Source organism: Monodelphis domestica, chromosome 2 (assembly GCF_027887165.1).
Source record: "Monodelphis domestica isolate mMonDom1 chromosome 2, mMonDom1.pri, whole genome shotgun sequence".
Taxonomy (NCBI): domain Eukaryota; kingdom Metazoa; phylum Chordata; class Mammalia; order Didelphimorphia; family Didelphidae; genus Monodelphis; species Monodelphis domestica.
Window position 1 is genome coordinate 164,722,677 of NC_077228.1, and position 17,279 is coordinate 164,739,955.

General features: G+C 40.6%; 1 protein-coding gene across 1 annotated transcript in view; it reads right to left on the reverse strand.

Moving 5' to 3' along the window:
- The window catches only part of LOC100029759 (sodium/potassium-transporting ATPase subunit alpha-2), a 44,872-nt gene that overhangs the window by 11,198 nt on the left and 16,395 nt on the right, over positions 1-17,279 (reverse strand). The window contains exons 9-13 of the mRNA XM_001379393.5: positions 9,676-9,874; positions 9,115-9,224; positions 8,672-8,806; positions 7,137-7,326; positions 6,766-6,941 (exon numbers count right to left, since the gene is read on the reverse strand). Coding sequence (XP_001379430.2) covers positions 6,766-6,941; positions 7,137-7,326; positions 8,672-8,806; positions 9,115-9,224; positions 9,676-9,874 — 810 coding nt within the window. The remainder of the gene's footprint in view (positions 1-6,765; positions 6,942-7,136; positions 7,327-8,671; positions 8,807-9,114; positions 9,225-9,675; positions 9,875-17,279) is intronic.

The window sequence follows — 17,279 nt, forward strand, 5'->3', positions numbered from 1 at the left end:
TGGCTCTCTTGATGTAGCCCAAGCTGACAGTACTGTTTTGGCTGTCATATCATGCTGCTGACTCAGAGCTTGTAGTCCACTAAAATTCCTTTTTATAAAAAAAGAAGAACACTTATCTAACCATACCTCCCCTATCTTGTACTTGTGAAAATGGATTTTTGAATCCAAGTTTAAGGCTTTTAAAATCCTATTTGATTCAACCTAACACCCTAGCCCAGGTGTCAGCAAACTACTGCTGGAAGGTCAAATCTGGCCTGCTACCTATTTTTTTAAAAAACTTTTACCTTCTGTCTTACTATCAGCTCTAAGACAGAAGAGCAGCAAAGACTCAGCAGTTGGGGTTAGGTGACTTTCCCAAGGTCACACAGCTAAGACGTGTTTAAGGCGGCTGTTGCTTATTCTTATATTGCTTGCAAAGAATTAAAAACAATTTAAAAATATAATAAAACTTTATTTCAAGATGTAAAAAACATTCCTAGCTTGTGGGTCATATAAAAGCAGGCTTCTGGCAGCAATTTGCTTCTGTTCTAGCTGTCAAACTCTTTTTTGGCTGTAATAGATATGCCATCTGTTGTGTGGAAGGGCTAAGCCTTCTAGCTTTGTATTACCTGCAAATCTTATAAGCATGCTATATACACCTCTATCCAAATCATAAATAAAAATGTAAGCAGCATAAGCTAAGCACAGCCTTTGGAACAGTGCTGGAAAGGCCTTGTTCCAACAAAAGTAGCAAGACAGTCTATCAAATGCTTTGCTAAAACCTTTTTAGAAATTCATGACATGTATATCTTTTGCATTCCCCTGATCTACTAGTTTCTTAACAGTAAAAAAAAAATAAAAAGAGGAAATTATTGGCATGGCATGATTTGTTCCTAACGAGACCAAATTATTGACTCTGTGGCCACCAATTCCTTTCCTAATCATCACAGTTCACTAACCATCTCTTTAATAACCCTCCCTAAAATTATTCCAATAATTGAATTCAAGTTCACTAGATTCTAGTTTTTAAATTCTACTTTTTAAAAATTGTGACATTTGCCTTTCTCAAATCTTGTGATACCTTTCTTATTTTTCATGATCTCCAAAATATTACTTTCATAGCCAAATAATCACACCTGCTAGATCTTTCCAAACTTGAAGTTGTGGTTCATCAGGGTCAGGTGACTTTAATTCATCAAAGAAGAAAGGGAAGCAAGCATTTATTAAGCTCCTACCATGTTCCAGGTACTGTGCTAAGCTCTTTACAAAAAGTAAAGATCATTTGATCAAAGTCACAGAGTCAGATGTGACTGAACAACTTAGGTGCTCTCTCTCTCTGTCTCTCTCTGTCTCTCTGTCTCTGTCTCTCTGTCTCTCTGTCTCTCTCTCTCTCTCTCTCTGTCTCTCTGTCTCTCTCTGTCTCTGTCTCTCTCTGTCTCTCTCTGTCTCTCTGTCTCTCTCTGTCTCTCTCTGTCTCTCTCTCTCTCTCTCTCTCTCTCTCTGTCTCTCTGTCTCTCTCTCTCTGTCTCTCTCTGTCTCTCTCTCTCTGTCTCTCTGTCTCTCTGTCTCTCTCTCTGTCTCTCTCTCTCTCTCTCTGTCTCTCTCTCTCTCCCCCCTCTTTTTTAAAATCCTTACCTTCTGCCTTAAAATCAATACCAAGTATCATTTCTAAGGCAGAAGAGTGGTTGTGCAAGACATCTTTATGGCTCTCTATCATCTATCTATCTATCTATCTATCTATCTATCATCTATCTGTCTGTCTATCATCTGTCTGTCTTTGTCTATCATCTATCTCTCTGTGTGTCTGTATGTTTATCTGTCTGTCCATCTATGTTTGTCTTTCTCTATTTCTCTCTACCTACCCACTTATCATCTTTCTCTCTCTTTCTCTCTCTCTCCTTATCTGTCTGCCTATCTGTCTATATATCTATCTATATACCTGTCAGTCTTTTATTATCTCTCTTTTTTAAAAAACTATGGTGCACCCTTTTTGCTTCTGTACTCCAGACTTTGATCACAGTATTTTGGAGAACTCCTAGAGTTTTGGGGTAAGGCAAGGGGCTCACACATGGTGTAAGAGTTGCAGTTTGGCCACTTGATCTCTGAAGGGTTCACCATCACTGCCCTAGAGTTTCTGCATGGCACAGATTGTCAACTTATAGAGCCCTTTGGGTAGATGAAAGGTGAAATGACTTGTTCAGGATCACACAGCCAATGGCCAAGGCAGACCAAGTCTTCTTGAATCTAGAGCCAACCTCTTAGTCATTATGACACAGTTCTCTTCTAAGGTATATTCTTTTTTTTTTAACCCTAATCTTCTGTCTTAGAATCAGTATCCATTCCTAGGCAGAAGAGTGATAAGGGCTGAGCAGTTGGGGTCAAGAGACTTGCCCAGGGTCACACAGCTAGGTCAGAGTTGAACTCAAAACCCCCCATCTCCACGACTGACTATCCACTGAGCCACCTAGTCCCTGATTTCATCCTACCAAATATTAGTAATACTTATAATGTCTATTTTGACCCCTTGCATTGGGAGCTCTGGTTAGTTCAGCTTCTTGCTTAGACTTTGTGCATTTTTGACCATATTTGACCATTGAGGCCATGAATTTTACAACTGGTTTCTAACTTTATTTTCCATGACACTATATAGTGTCTCTCACTTAGCTTCTCTTTGCTTCAGTTCCCTCACTTATAAAATGAAGAGACAATAATAATATTATACATATAATAATAATATCATGCTGATTCTGATTATCTCATGAGATTAATATAAGGAACAAATGAGATTATATATATATGTATATATATACTTACATAAACATATATAAAAGATATAGCCCAACATACAACATATAGTCATACACACATGCACCTATGTATACATTGTATATATATACATGCTATATAGGTATATGGCATATATTTATACATGTGACATGTGTAGGTATATACAAGAGTACTTTGTAATCACAAAATGCTGCATGTATGTGTAAATGCTGCCTGAGAACACATGGATCCTTCCCTAGGGCAGATGATAATATCAGCTGGCATTCATACTGCATTTTTCAATTTGCAAAGCACTTTGCATACAATTATGTCATGTAAGCCTCATGACTAGCCTTACAACCACCAAGGAGCCACGTCCTCGGGTCTTGAAAGATACTAGACATGACGCTTGAGCTTCTCTCCGAACTATTTGAAAGGCCACGGAGAGTGGGAAAGGCGCCCCAGGACTTATAACCCCCATTTTACAGATAAAGAGATTGAGCCTCAGAAAGGTTCGGTAGTTATCTGTGCCCATGCAAAGTGCCCGAGGTAGGGTTTGACTCCCCAGGTAGTCCTTTATTCACTAGGCACAGCAGGGCTTGAAGAGGTCCAGCCTACTCAATCATGGCGAACAAAGAGGAGTGGAGCTGCTCAGCCCAAGGAGATGCTGTGTTTTCTACACAAAGAGGTTCACAGGTGTGGAGAAAGTTATTTATCGGAACCCTTTTTGGCCTCCAAAACAACCTTTTGATTTTAAAGCAAAGAACCTTAGGTCTGAAGCTCTGAACGATACTCTCTTTGAGGCCATGGATGGAGTCCTCCTTCCTGTTGTCTACCATGCTAGGAGACGTTGTACATGTGTTGGGTGGTCATGCTAAATACCTCATGGATACTCTTGGAGTACAGAAGACCCTTCTTTTGTCTGGACTGAGGTCTGAGTCTGCCAATAGCTCAGGAAAGGGGTTTCAGGAAGAACATAATTTTTTTTAAACCCTTACCTTCCATCTTAAAATCAATACTGTGCATTGGTTCTAAGGTGGAAGAGTGGTAATGGGTAGGCAATGGAAGTTAAGTGACTGGCCCAGGGTCACACAGCTGGGAAGTTTCTGAGGCCAGATTTGAACCTAGGACTTCCTGTCTCTAGGCTGGCTCTCAATCCACTGAGCTACCCAGCTTCCCACAGGAAAAGAATAAATTGGCAGAAGGGACAGGAAGTTGCTCTCTTCTCTTAGAACCACAGACTAGAAAGGGCTCAGGTCCTGTCTGGGCTCTGGTCCAGGTCTGGCTCAACCAGCTCAAGGAGGAGCTGTTAAAAGAGTGCACTGGCCACAAGTAGCTCGTGCTTCTCTCTTTCTTTCTCTGGCCTGATTTTTGCTATTTAATAAATAATTATTAAATTATGATATAATCTCCAGAAAAATTTAATCATGACAGGTGGCAGTGTGAAGCTCAGAGAGACAAGTCACAGATTTGCCTTGATGGCTAAAGATCAATAAGGACTGTAAGGGGAAGATCGTTTAATCCCTATAGGAAGGGGGTTGAATTTGATGCAAACAGGGATAGTTGATTTGGTTGTCTTATTATGCCTTTCTCAAACTTCTCCATCTCTGCCATTAAAGAAAAATTTTCTCAGGATTGATGGGGGTCCAGGAACTTCCACCTGAGCCCTGGACCTTCTTTCACATGAGGGGGCACTGAATTTGACGTCAGGAGACCTGTATTTCTGTCTTTATCTCATCACTTACTAACTATGTGACAAAGTAAAACAGAGATGATTGCACCAACCTCACAGAGATTTTGTGAAAATGAAACATGATAACTCTATATGAATATAAACTGCTCTGATGATAATGATGATGACAGTATTTTATAGTACTTTCCACGGGACTCTGGAAAGTTTAATTTCCTCATAAATGCTAGGAAAGCCCTTTTGAAAAACCCAACCTATTTCTTCACTGACTAAAGAGCAAAGAAGAGGATTTCATGGTTGGACTAGACAAGGGCCAGTGGCTTTTGAAGAAAGATATAGAAGGGGCCTCATCCCAACAGCTTTAGAATGCTAGAAATAAAAGATAGACAAGGAAGAGACTCTAAGGTATATCGAATCTGACTGGTTATTTCTTGGCTCTGCCTCCTGTTTCTTCATGCACTGCATGCTTATAAGCAGAGAGGAGGGTCTTTTCCTGCTCTTAACATGAGTCTATAAAGTAAATTATGGTGAAGATGGAGAAGTTTCAGAAAAAGATTCTTTTGATAAAAGGGACTGGAGTGAAAATACAAAGGTAAGAGTTAGATTTTTCCTAGAGGATCAAGAGATGACAGAGAATAAAATTATAGATTTAGAGCTAGAAAAGATGCCACTGAGTTCAACCCCCTTGTTTTACAAATGAGGAAAGAGCTCAAAGCTTGGAGAATGGATAAGAGAATATGTCTCTAATGTAATGATGTTGAATTTTTCAGTTCACTAGTTCCAAGATCCTTGGTTCTAGGTTAATTATCTTACCCAGACAAATACTAAATACCTGAGGCAGAATTTGAACCCAGATCTTTCTTAAAACCCTTACCTGGGGGCAGCTGGGTAGCTCAGTGGATTGAGAGCTAGGTGTAGAGATGGGAGGTCCTAGGTTCAAATCTAGCCTCAGACACTTCCCAGCTATGTGACCCTGGGCAAGTCACTTGACCCCCATTGCCTAGCCCTTACCACTCTTCTTCCTTAGAACTAATACACAGTATTGACTCCAGGATGTAAGGTAAGGGTTAAAAAAAAAAAACCCTTACCTTCTGTCTTAGAGTTGCTACCATGTATAAGGCAGAAGAGTGGTAAGGGCTAGGCAATAGGGTAAGTGACTTGCCCAAGGTGACAGAGCTAGGAAGTGTCTAAGGCCAACTTTGAACCTAGGACCTCCTATCTCCAGGCCACTGAGCCACATAGCTACCTTTGAATTCAGATCTATCTTTCCAAGTCTATCTTTCTTTCCATTAAATTGTATCATCTCTCTATCTAAAGCTGGGAAGAGACCTCAGAGGCTATCTAGCCCAACTCTTTCATTTTACAGTTAAAATAGAAAATCAAGAAATTTAAGAACTTGTCCAAACTCAAAAAAGTAGTAAGAATTAGAGGAAGGTTTGGGTCCTCTGACCGTGGAGCCAGTGTTCTTTGCTTTGAAGGGCAGAGCCTCCTCTCAGCTGCAGAAAGGAACAATCAAAGGGCTCAACCTCAGAGTAGACTCATGGCAGCTTGTCACACTTAGCAATGCCTCCAAACTCCCTGGCTATTTTTTTAAGCCCTTACCTTCTGTCTTAGAATCAATTCTGGGTATTGGTTCCAAAGCAAAAGAGTGCTAAGTTCTAGGCATTGGGGGTTAAGTGACTTGCCCCAGGTTATCCAGTTCACATTTGAACCCAGGACCTCCTATCTCTGGACCTGGCTCTCCATCCACTGAGCTACCTACCTGCCTCTCCCCCCACCCTAGAGTATTTAGGGAGTCAAAATGTTTCTTTGGTAATGGTGATCATTTTTGGCATGATGGTAGGAGATCTGACTCCTGGATGATTGAGATAGAATATGTCAAGAATAGAATCCAGGGTGTGTGATGAATAAAATAGGTAAAGTTAGTTTGAGGGTTTCCAAGGAAAGTATGTAAGCTAGAGGGAAAGAGGAAATAGTAAGGAGATGTTCTGGTGTGGAAGATCCACAGTGTATGGATTAGTCCAGGTGCAGACTCTCCAGGAGTTGGTGTTTACTCCTAGAGTCAACCCAGAGGTGGGTACCCCTAGTTTGTGCAGCTATACAGCCTGGGTCCCAGATTGTGTATGGGCTGATTTGGAGAGACTTCCAGGATGTGGTTCCATTACTAAGTGGAGAGAGCACAAGCCCTCAAAGCTTGGAGAATGGTTAAGAGAGTGAATGCATCTCTAACATGATGATCTGGAATTTTTCAGTGCAATAGTTAATTCTAAGATTCTTGGTTCTAGGGAAGAATGAAAGGGGGGAAAGGGAAAAGGGACTGGGGCCAGTACCTTGATCCCTGCACTTCTGCACTTGCCCACAGCATCAGGCACAGCAGCCCTAGGAGGGTCAATCATGGACATGAGCCCCACAAAGCAGAGCTTTTCTGTGGGGAAGTTCAACTCATCGGTATCAAACTTGAAGCCCCGAGGGAATTTCGCAGAGGGTAGGTTGAGGTGGCAAAACCCTGGAGGGAAGGAAAAAGAGCCATGAGGAAGAGTCTAGAATCCAGGCAGACAACAAGAAATGTATTCAGGCTGGTTGTATTGAAATGTATTCTGGCTGTATTCAGGTTCTACTCAATGATGCCAAGAGAGAGGCTACCCCTAATCCTCTCCTTAACTCCATCTTCCCCCAGCCCCAGGTTCCCTGGATCTCTCACCAAGCACACGCTCCCCCAGTCCTCCCAGCTCCATGTAGGCATTTTGGAAGGCATCCTGCATCTCCTTGTCCAGAGGAATCTCCTTGCCCTGGACAAGGATGGAGGAGCATCGGTCCAGAATCCTCTCCGGAGCTCCCTTCATCACCAGCACATGGCTCTGGGGACTGTCTTCCCGCTCATGGATGGACAGCTAGAGAGATGGCAGAGACAATGTTAGGGAGGGCAGAGGCAAAGTTAAAGGAAAAAGAGAAGACTGGGGCCAGGGACAGTTTGGTAGAGTGGACTTGAAGTCAGATTTTCCCTTATATAGAATCATAGGATCATGGATCTCCAGCTAAAAGGTGCCTTGGAAGCCATTTAATTCATTAGACATTTTAAAGAAGAAACTGAGGCCCTGGGAAGCTAACTGTCTTGCCCCAAGGCACAAGGATAATAGACTGGATTTGAATCCAGATCCTTCCACTCTAGAATCAATGTACCATGCTCTTGCTAGGTGAGCTGGGTGAGAGGATTAAGATTTTAGAGTTGGCAGAGATCCCAGAGCAAATCTAAATACAACCCTTTCATTTTGGTGATGAGGAAATACATTTTATTAGTGAGAAAGCCAGGATTCAAATCCAAATCTTCTGACTCCAAATCCACTGCTCTTAAAAAAAAAATAAAAACTATTCTATGCTCACCTAGGGAGTCATGTGATTCAACCTCCATTTCCCCACCCATGAAATGGGAATAAAAATAATTTTAAATCATAAAAGTGCTATTTAAACATGTTATTTTAAACTACTTCACAGAGTTGTTGTGAGAAAAGCATTTAGTAAGCTGTAAAGTGTTAGAGAAAATGTCAGCTATTATAAGAAATGGGGACAGTGTCCTGGTTAAAGATAACAATTCACGTTTTTATGATACTTTAAAGCCTCCAAAGCAATTTCCTCAGAATGCACAATGCCATGATTCAGAGAGAGCAGGTATTATTCCCATTTTACAAATGAGGGAACCAAAACCCAGAAAGACTAAGTAACTTGTCCAATGTCCCCTAGCCATTCTTAGAGCTTAGACCTGAAGCCACCTTCCTTCTGACCAGACAGTGCTCCTTTTGGTACATTACTCTAGAAAAGGTGGTGGTGGTGGTGGTGGTGGTGGTGAGGGATATGAGTGAGGTTTGGAGTCACAGAGATACAAGGCAGAAGAGGGTTCTAAGAAGACAGTTGCTCTAGTCCCTAACAAATCTTTTTACCCCTCCTACTAGGTAGATATTTTCCCCTTATACCTCACAATGAACTTTAACTTTCTATCTTTCTTACTAATTTACCTTCTACTATTCCATATTATCTGTGTTTCGTATCTTTATTGTTATCTGTCTCAACTCCATCCAACTGTAAAGTCTTTAAGAGAAGAAACCTGGTCTTACTCCAAAAGTATTCTTTCCCCTAGAGCTTGGCTTGTTTCCTGATGGAGGTAAAAGCTATTCTGCCTCCTTTTCTCCCAGCATTTGTCCCACCCTTCTCCCCTGGGCCATTTTGGGACCATCTCCATACCTGGTACTTGTTGGTGGAGTTGAAGGGTATTTCAGCCACTTTGGGGTTCCTTTCCCTCATCTTTCTGACGGAGCCACATGATAGCTCAATACACTTGAGCAGAGCGGACTCAGAGGCATCACCAGCTGTATCCCGCTACCCAAACAGGTATTGTGGTTACAGGGTTGTCAAGGGCTTGGTATGGGGGGGGGAAGGAGGTGGGTCACTGAGGGTGGCATGGACTCCCTATGGTCACAGAGTAATCACTAAGACCTCACCGAAGGGGTTGAGAGAAGGGACACATTACAAAAGTAGGGGGCTGGAACCAACGGAAAAGTTTAAGTATGAAAAAGCAAATATGTCTCTGAGGGAGCCACAGGGTAGATTTCAAGGATAAGGGAAGCCTTTGGAATAACAGCCATTATCAGATCCTGATGCCCCTCTTTAATCCTGGCTCCCTTTACCTTAGATACTGAGATATTCTCCTGCCCAGCCTTGAAGACCGCACGATTGCAGAGGCCAGCAATTCGAGACAAAGCAGTCCAGGTGGGGGAACGTTTGTCAAATGTGGCACCTGAATGATGATGATGATAATGATGATAATAATAACTTTTGTTTACACAGAATTTTGTAGGTGCTTTTAAAAGTTTTCTATTTTCATTTGAGTCTCAAAGAGATCTGGTGAGTATTTTTATTGGATTATTATTGAAGTATTATTATCTCCACTTTACAGATGAAGAAATAAATTCAAAGCATGTTAAGTTACTTATTCAGGGCTTCATAGAGCATACATTTAGTTGAGGAGCTGTGATTTTACACCTGCCTCCTTACTCTTAATTCCAGAGAACTTACCATTTCACCTCATGGTGCCTGACATAAGCATATGGAGGAACTATGGACTTGGCTCCTCTTTTCCATGCCCCTTACCCAAATAGTTCTTTATTTTATCCTCACCCCCTACCCATTTCCTCCTAGTGCTTTCAACTCCCTCCCAGGTGCCAACACTCCCAGCCAGATTGTGTCACCAGACTGGTCTTCAGTGGTATCAGCCTCATGGATCTGGTTGTCAAACCACATGTGAGCCACAGTCATCCGGTTCTGGGTGAGGGTGCCTGTCTTGTCTGAGCAGATGGTGGAGGTGGAGCCCAGGGTCTCCACAGCCTCAAGGTTCTTCACCAGACAGTTCTTCCGGGCCATTCGCTTGGCTGTCAGGGTTAGGCACACCTGTAGGAGAAAAGATAAGAGGGGGGAAAAGGAATTACATCTGGTGCTAGGAAGAGCCACCCATGACTAAGACTGCCCTGCCTTTCTCTCCTCATGGTGCAGTCCCTAATTCCTAAACTCGAATTCCCTTTCTAACCCTACTACTGACTTTCATTCATTCACCAACAAATCTATTCAGCAAATATTTTCTGAGTACATACTATGAGACACAAAGATGTGTACGACATAGACCCTGCCCTCTATAAGCCAGTGCTCTAAATGGAGAGATAAAAAACAAATACACCTCAAAACTATGAATATTTTTCATAGCTGCACTCTTTGTGGTGGCAAAAAATTGGAAAACGAGGGGATGCCCTTCAATTGGGGAATGGCTGAACCAATTGTGGTATATGTTGATGATGGAATACTATTGTGCTCAAAGGAATAATGAAGTGGAGGAATTCCATGGAGACTGGAACGACCTCCAGGAAGTGATGCAGAGTGAGAGGAGCAGAACCAGGAAAACATTGTACACAGAGACTAATACACTGTGGTGTAATCGAACGTAATGGACTTCTCCATTAATGGCGGTGTAATGTCCCTGAACAATTTGCAGGGATCTAGGAGAAAAAACACTATCCACATTCAGAGGAGAAACTGTGGGAGCAGAAACACAGAAGGAAAACAACTGCTTGAATACATGAGTCGAGGCAATATGATTAGGAATATAGACTCTAAATAAACATCTTAGTGCAAACACCAACAATGTGGAAATAGGTTCTGATCAAGGACACAAGTAATACCCAATGAAATTGTGCATTGGCTGTGGGAAGGGTGGGAGGAGGGGAGGGAGTAAAATAATGTGATTCGTGTATACCAAGGAATAATGTTTTAAATTGATAAAATAAATTAATTTAAAAAATAAATATAAGGAAACTCTTCCCCCCCAAAAAACAAAACAAAACCATGAATATTTTGAGTAGCTGTGGTGTGAGTACATATAGATAGATCTGTGATTTCCAACAGTGCAGACTGTAATGTCTACAATCCAACTTCTCACTGTGTGACTCGACAATGTTTTCTCCTAAATCCTCCATTCGGCCCACAACAATTAATTATCATTAATTATATGTTGCAGCTTATTCAATCCCAACATGAGTCTCTTTGTTGCCCTTTGGGCGACCTATAATTTTCATTCCTCCTCGTCTATGGTGTATTCCATGATTCATAGTCCTATAAATTCATTGGAAGAATATCAGTATTTTTAAAATGGAATTTTGTTTCAAGAGGCTTGGGATCATTGAAAGTCCTGCATGATTTCCCCAGAAGTCTTTCATTTTCCTGTTCAATTCTGGGTCCAGTTCAGTGTCCATTTCCCATTTTTATCCAAGATAGATATACTGATGAATCAATTTTATGGGATATCCATCCATATGCATGTACTAATCTGGAGAAGAGGCATTCTTCATTTGCTTGGTTCTCTGTGGATGATTATACTGAACTCTTTTGAATGATTATGGGTATTAATCGCTTAGAAGTCTTTGTGGTTTTACAGAGTTTGACATAATTGGCAAAATACTATGTAAAAATAAGATCAGCGATAGGACTTCCCAGTGGCAGCTCCACAGCACAGTTTGTAGTGAGTTGAACTTGGAGTCAAGATGCCTCAGACCACTTATTAGCTATGTGATTCTGAACAAGCCACCTAACTGCTTTCTGACTCAGTTTCATCATCTGTAAAATGAAGATAATAATAGCATATACCTCATAGGATTATCGTAAAGATCAAGTGAGAAGGGGGCAGCTGGGTAGCTCAGTGGATTGAGAGCCAGGCCTAGAGATGGGAGGTCCTAGGTTCAAATCTGGCCTCAGACACTTCCCAGCTGTGTGACCCTGGGCAAGTCACTTGACCCCCATTGCCTAGCCCTTACCACTCTTCTGCCTTGGATCCAATACACAGTATTGACTCCAAGATGGAAGGTAAGGGTTTAAAAAAAAAAGATCAAGTGAGATAAGTTGCATAGAGTTTTACAAACCTTAAAATACTATATATATATATATATATATATATATATATATATATATACATATATTAGCTATTATTATCTATAAGGAATCTTTCTTCACCTTGGACTTTGTGCTAAACCATGACAATGGCAAATGGCTTTGCCAAGCACAGCATGTTTTGTGCCTTGTTTGATAGCAATAATCATCAGTCAATAGACTCAGTATTAGTAATGGAGGAAATGATGTATTTTGATGGATGTTTTCCATGGTGTTTTTTTTTGTCTGTTGGTTATCCCTACAGTTTCATCCTTAAATACTCCCAGAATGATCTGGCTTAATTGGGTCTTAACTCAAGCTTTCTATAAGCTTATTTTTCCTCCCACTTCATGGGAGGTGTTACCCCTCATAACCTTTCATCATCCTCCTCTGCATAATTTTGCAAATGAGTTTATTTTCTAAATTGGTGTTGGTCTTGGCTGCTATATCTCTTCTCTTGGCAAGAAGACCAAGTATTTACTGGATAAGGAGATTTTTTTTTCATGCATTTGACCCCATGGTTGTGACAACTAAAAAATAACCAAAAAATGCCAAAAAACTAGGCTTTTGGTTTCATTGGTAGGGAGTACGCAGAGAGGAACTTCTAACATAGGTTGACACCTTTTCTGTAACTTGTGGTTGTAGAAAGTTGCAAAATGAAATGAGTAGTTAAATTATTTGCCTAAGATTATATAGGTTATCTGGGGGACTGAACCCAGGGCTTCCTGATTCTGAAAGTGGTTCTTCCTCCCCTCTGTCACACTGCCTCATGCTGCCTTGCTTTAGGCTGGTTACATTTTTGTAGGAAATGGTGATGATAGTCTGTGTCAGTATCTATGACTTTATCTAAGCAGGTCAGATAGATCAGTTTGGACTTGTTTTTATTGCTGGTTGTAATTTCTTTGATTTTTATTCTTTCTTTTAATTAGGCATTGATTTTTAAAATCTTTGCTTGAACCCATCAATGATCTGATTATATACAGATAGCTGGCTTTATATAGAGACTGTCTATATATAGACAGAAATGACTTTCATATTAGAAGACAGAAGTTTTCTCTCTGTTAATATATGGAAATTTCATTTAAAAAAATGGTTCTCTCAAGTTTGCCATGTCTAGTGCCCCTAGACTATCCTTAACTAGTCTAGAAATAAAGGCATGAAGCTTCCGTTTAATCTGCATTTCTTTGGCCTCTATCATTTTTTAATCCACATCTATGTTTTCCAACACATTTTTGCATCCTCACCTATAACAACCTTTGCTTTGAAGACATTGAATATTAAAGTATATTGATTTAACCTGGATGGTTTTGCCAAATTCTTCACAGAATTTCTCTACTCTCATCCTAAGCTGGAACATTCTCCCTTACACACACAAAACACACATACATTTGTATACATACATGTTTGAGGATAGAGATAGATAAATAGACAGATAATAAGTTATAGATGAGTTATGATCTGCATTGATGAAAGGCATTTCTTCCTGGGAGATCTGTACTTTGATAAAATCACCCATCTTTTCCACATTTGCATGTGTAAACATACAAAGTCCTCATTCCCCTCACATATTAAGTGTTAGATAAACAGAACAGGCAATAAATGTTGTGAGAGTTTAGGGGAGGGTGGAAGTGGTCAAGAAAGAAGTTATAAAGGAAGATCTGAGCTAGGCTTTGAAGAATAGATAGAATATAGCTGGGGGAAGGAGAGGGCCATTCCATATGGAAGGAAATGCCTTAAACAAAGATGTGAAGGTAGGGATAAGTACAATTTGTTTGGGGATATTGAGTAACCATTCTTGTTAGTAGGATCATAAAATCTTAGAGATGGAAGAAACATAAGTCTTTTCATCCAATCTCCCACCCATTGCAAGCATCTATAACATTCATGACAGATGATTCTCTGACTTAGACTTCCAGTTGTTTCCATGGTTTCAGTCATTATTTCTGTGCAACTGATTTCCAAATCTATAGCTCTAGTCACAGGCTTTATCTTGAGCTTCAGGATATACCAAACACTATATTTCCAACTGCTTAATTGACATTTCCATCTAGATGTCCTGTCAGAAGCTCAGATTCAACATATATAGAACTAAATCTACCATCCCTCCTTATATCCCCATTTCAGTTGATGGTACCAACATTCTCTAAATTATCCAGGTTTTGTTCTTTAGAGTCCCCATTGAATTTTTTCTATTCCGTATAACTAATCAGATACAATGCCCCTTTGCTTCTATCTTTGAAATGTCTTTCAAATTTTTTTTTCATTTCTATTCTCCCTGCTATCATTGTAGTCAAGACCCTTATTGCCACTCTACAGGAGTATTAAGCTAGACCCTTAATTAGACGAGAGGCAGGATGGTGTAGTGGAAAGCATACTGGTTTTGAAATTAGAAGACCTGGGTTAAAATCCTGACTATTACTTATTAGCTGGGTGTAAACCTTTTTACTTCTCTAGTAAAATGGAGAATCTTCAGTAATATGAAATGGCTATAATAGTTCATAAGATCTCTTTCAATCCTAAATCTATGATTTGTGACTCCCTTCCTCTAGTCTATTCCTCTACAATTCATCTCACACAACACTGTCAAAGTATCACATCTCTCCACTGTTCTAAAATCTCATACAAAGTGAAGTCTAAATTCTTTGTCAAATAGAGCACCAACCTGTTGTTCCAACCTTATTTCTCACTGCTCCAAGGAGCTACCTGCTCTAAGAAAGAGTCACTCTTGCTTTCCTCAGTATCTCATAACATTTTATGTTTTAAAACCTATAGCTTAAACATTCTGCTTCTAGATCTCATCATGATCTGTAGACAACTTTAGCTTTTCAAAGGCTATGCCAGTGGAGCAGTTCTTGGCAAACTGGAAGGACTTCAAATAAGTGTACATCCATAGATTGTGTCTACCATTTAAGAACCAACCTAGCTGGAGGAAGGTAAGAGGAGAGAGAGAGAGAGAGAGAGAGAGAGAGAGAGAGAGAGAGAGGGAGGGAGGGAGGGAGGAAGGAAGGAAGGAAGGAAGGAAGGAAGGAAGGAAGGAAGGAAGGAAGGAAGGAAGGAAGGAAGGAAGGAAGAAAGAAAGAAAGAAAGAAAGAAAGAAAGAAAGAAAGAAAGAAAGAAAGAAAGAAAGAAAGAAAGAAAGAAAGAAAGAAAGAAAGAAAGAAAGAAAGAAAGAAAGAAAGAAAGAAAGAAAGAGACCTAGTGAATTCTGGAAAGACTCATCCTCTTGATTCTAGGCAACCCCAATATCTTAGCCATAGCAACTCAAATACTATGTAGCTAGTTACATAGGATCCTCCCTCTCTCTGCCTCTCTTTCTCTCTTCTTCTCCTCTCTCCCTCTCTCTTCTTCTCCTCTCTCTCTCTCTCTCTCTCTCTCTCTCTCTATATATATATATATATATATATATACATATATATGTATGTATGTATTTACATATCTGTGTGTGTATGTGAAATCATATAGCTGGAAGGAACCTCAGAAGCCACTTAATCTAGGCCCCTCATTTAATAGATGAAGATACTGAGGCCCAGAGAAATTAAGTGACCTGTTCAAAGTCATTCAGGGAGTAAAGGTCAGAGGTGAGATTGAAACTCAGGCCTTCTAGAGTCAGTATTCCTTCACTGTACATTGCTGCCTTTCTGATCTCCAAGAGTCTGTATTCTATATTGGTACTGGGAACACAGATGAAATCAGGGTTATGCCAAGTATCGAAAATACGTAACACATTTTTAGGTTTGTACTATAGTTGTTTATACATTTTTTCTTCTTTCTTCTACTAGTTCAAAAGCTCCTCAACAGGAGAACATTGTACAGAGACTGACACACTGTGGTACAAATGAATGTAATGAACTTCTCCATTAGTGGCAATAAAGTGGTCCTGGACAACTTGGAGGAATCTACAAGAAAAACCACTATCCACATTCAGAGGAAAAACCGTGGGAGTAGAAACACAGAAGAAAAACAACTGCTTGATTACATGGGTCGAGGCAATATGATTGGGGATATAGACTCTAAATGATCATCCTAGTGCAGACATCAACAACATGGAAATAGGTTCTGATCAAGGTCACATGTAATACCCAGCGGAATTGAGCGTCAACTACAGGAAGGGTGGGGGGAGGGGAGGGAGGGTAAAAAAAAATAAAAATTAAAAAAAAAAGCTCCTCAAGGCCTTGGCCTGTATTTCATCTTCTTCACACTTATTTCCCCAGGACTATTTCACAAAGTCAATGCATTTAGTGCTAATTTTAGATTTGAAGTCAGGTTCTCAGATCTTGGGTTTAAATTACGGGTGACCTCGGGCAAGACCTTTCCTCTGTCTTGGGTCTCAAGGTCCTTTTCTGTAAAACTCGGACGTTGGCCAAGATAACCAGTAAGGTCACTGGCAGCTCTAAAGCTTGGCAGACTAGGAAGCAAATGGAGTATGGAGGAGGTCGTGGGAGATGAGTAGTCCAGCTTGTGAAGGGCCTCGAATGAAAGGACAAGTTTGCGCTGTGTCCTGTAGGCATCCAGGAACCATTAAGGGTTTTTGAGTAGAGCAATAAACTAATGAAAGCAGCCTAGCGTGGATTAGATGGGAGAGAAACTGAAGCGAGGGGGGCCATTGGAGAGGACAGCAGTAATCAAAGCATGAGGTAATGAGATACATTGGATACAGCCTGGACAACCTGTCTTCAGGCTGCATAGAGGTGGGAACAGAAAAGAAGGCTGAAATGTGTAGACACTTCAAAGCTAGGATCCTCAGGATTAGACAACTGGTTGGATGGGGGGGATAAGGGACATATAAGGGTCAAAAATGACTCACTGTGGGGGAAATATTACTATAAAAAAACAGGGGAAGTCAGAAATAGGCACTGTTTTTGGTGAGAAGGCAATTCCATTTTATATGTGAGATGGACAATTATAGGGACATCCAAGTGGAAATGTCTAGTAGGCAGGTGAATATTAGCTCCTGTAAGTCTGGAGGGAGGTCTGGTACAGACAAGAGTTTGGAAGGAATACATATGCTGGAAAAACTTAAAAAAAGAAGTAAAAATGCAGTGATTAGCAAAGATTTTAAAGAGAAAAGACTTAGGGAATATCCAAGGTTAGGTGGTAGGAAGAGGAAGAAGGTCCAGGAAGGAGGCAGAGAAGATGGAGAAACAGGACAGTGTAGTGTCCTGGAAGTCAAGGGAGAGAGGTTTAAGAAGGAATGGAAATGTCATATCAAATGCCACAGAGAGGTCAAGAAGGGTGAGAAAAGGCTAATGGATCTGGCGATTAGGTCTCTGGTGACCTTTGGGAGAACACTTTCAGTGGAAGCTGGGAGTGTAGGAATGAATGAGTAATGAAGAGTTGGAGGCTATAGGGTAGCCCTGGATTCCAGAAGGGTTGTAGGAGGCTT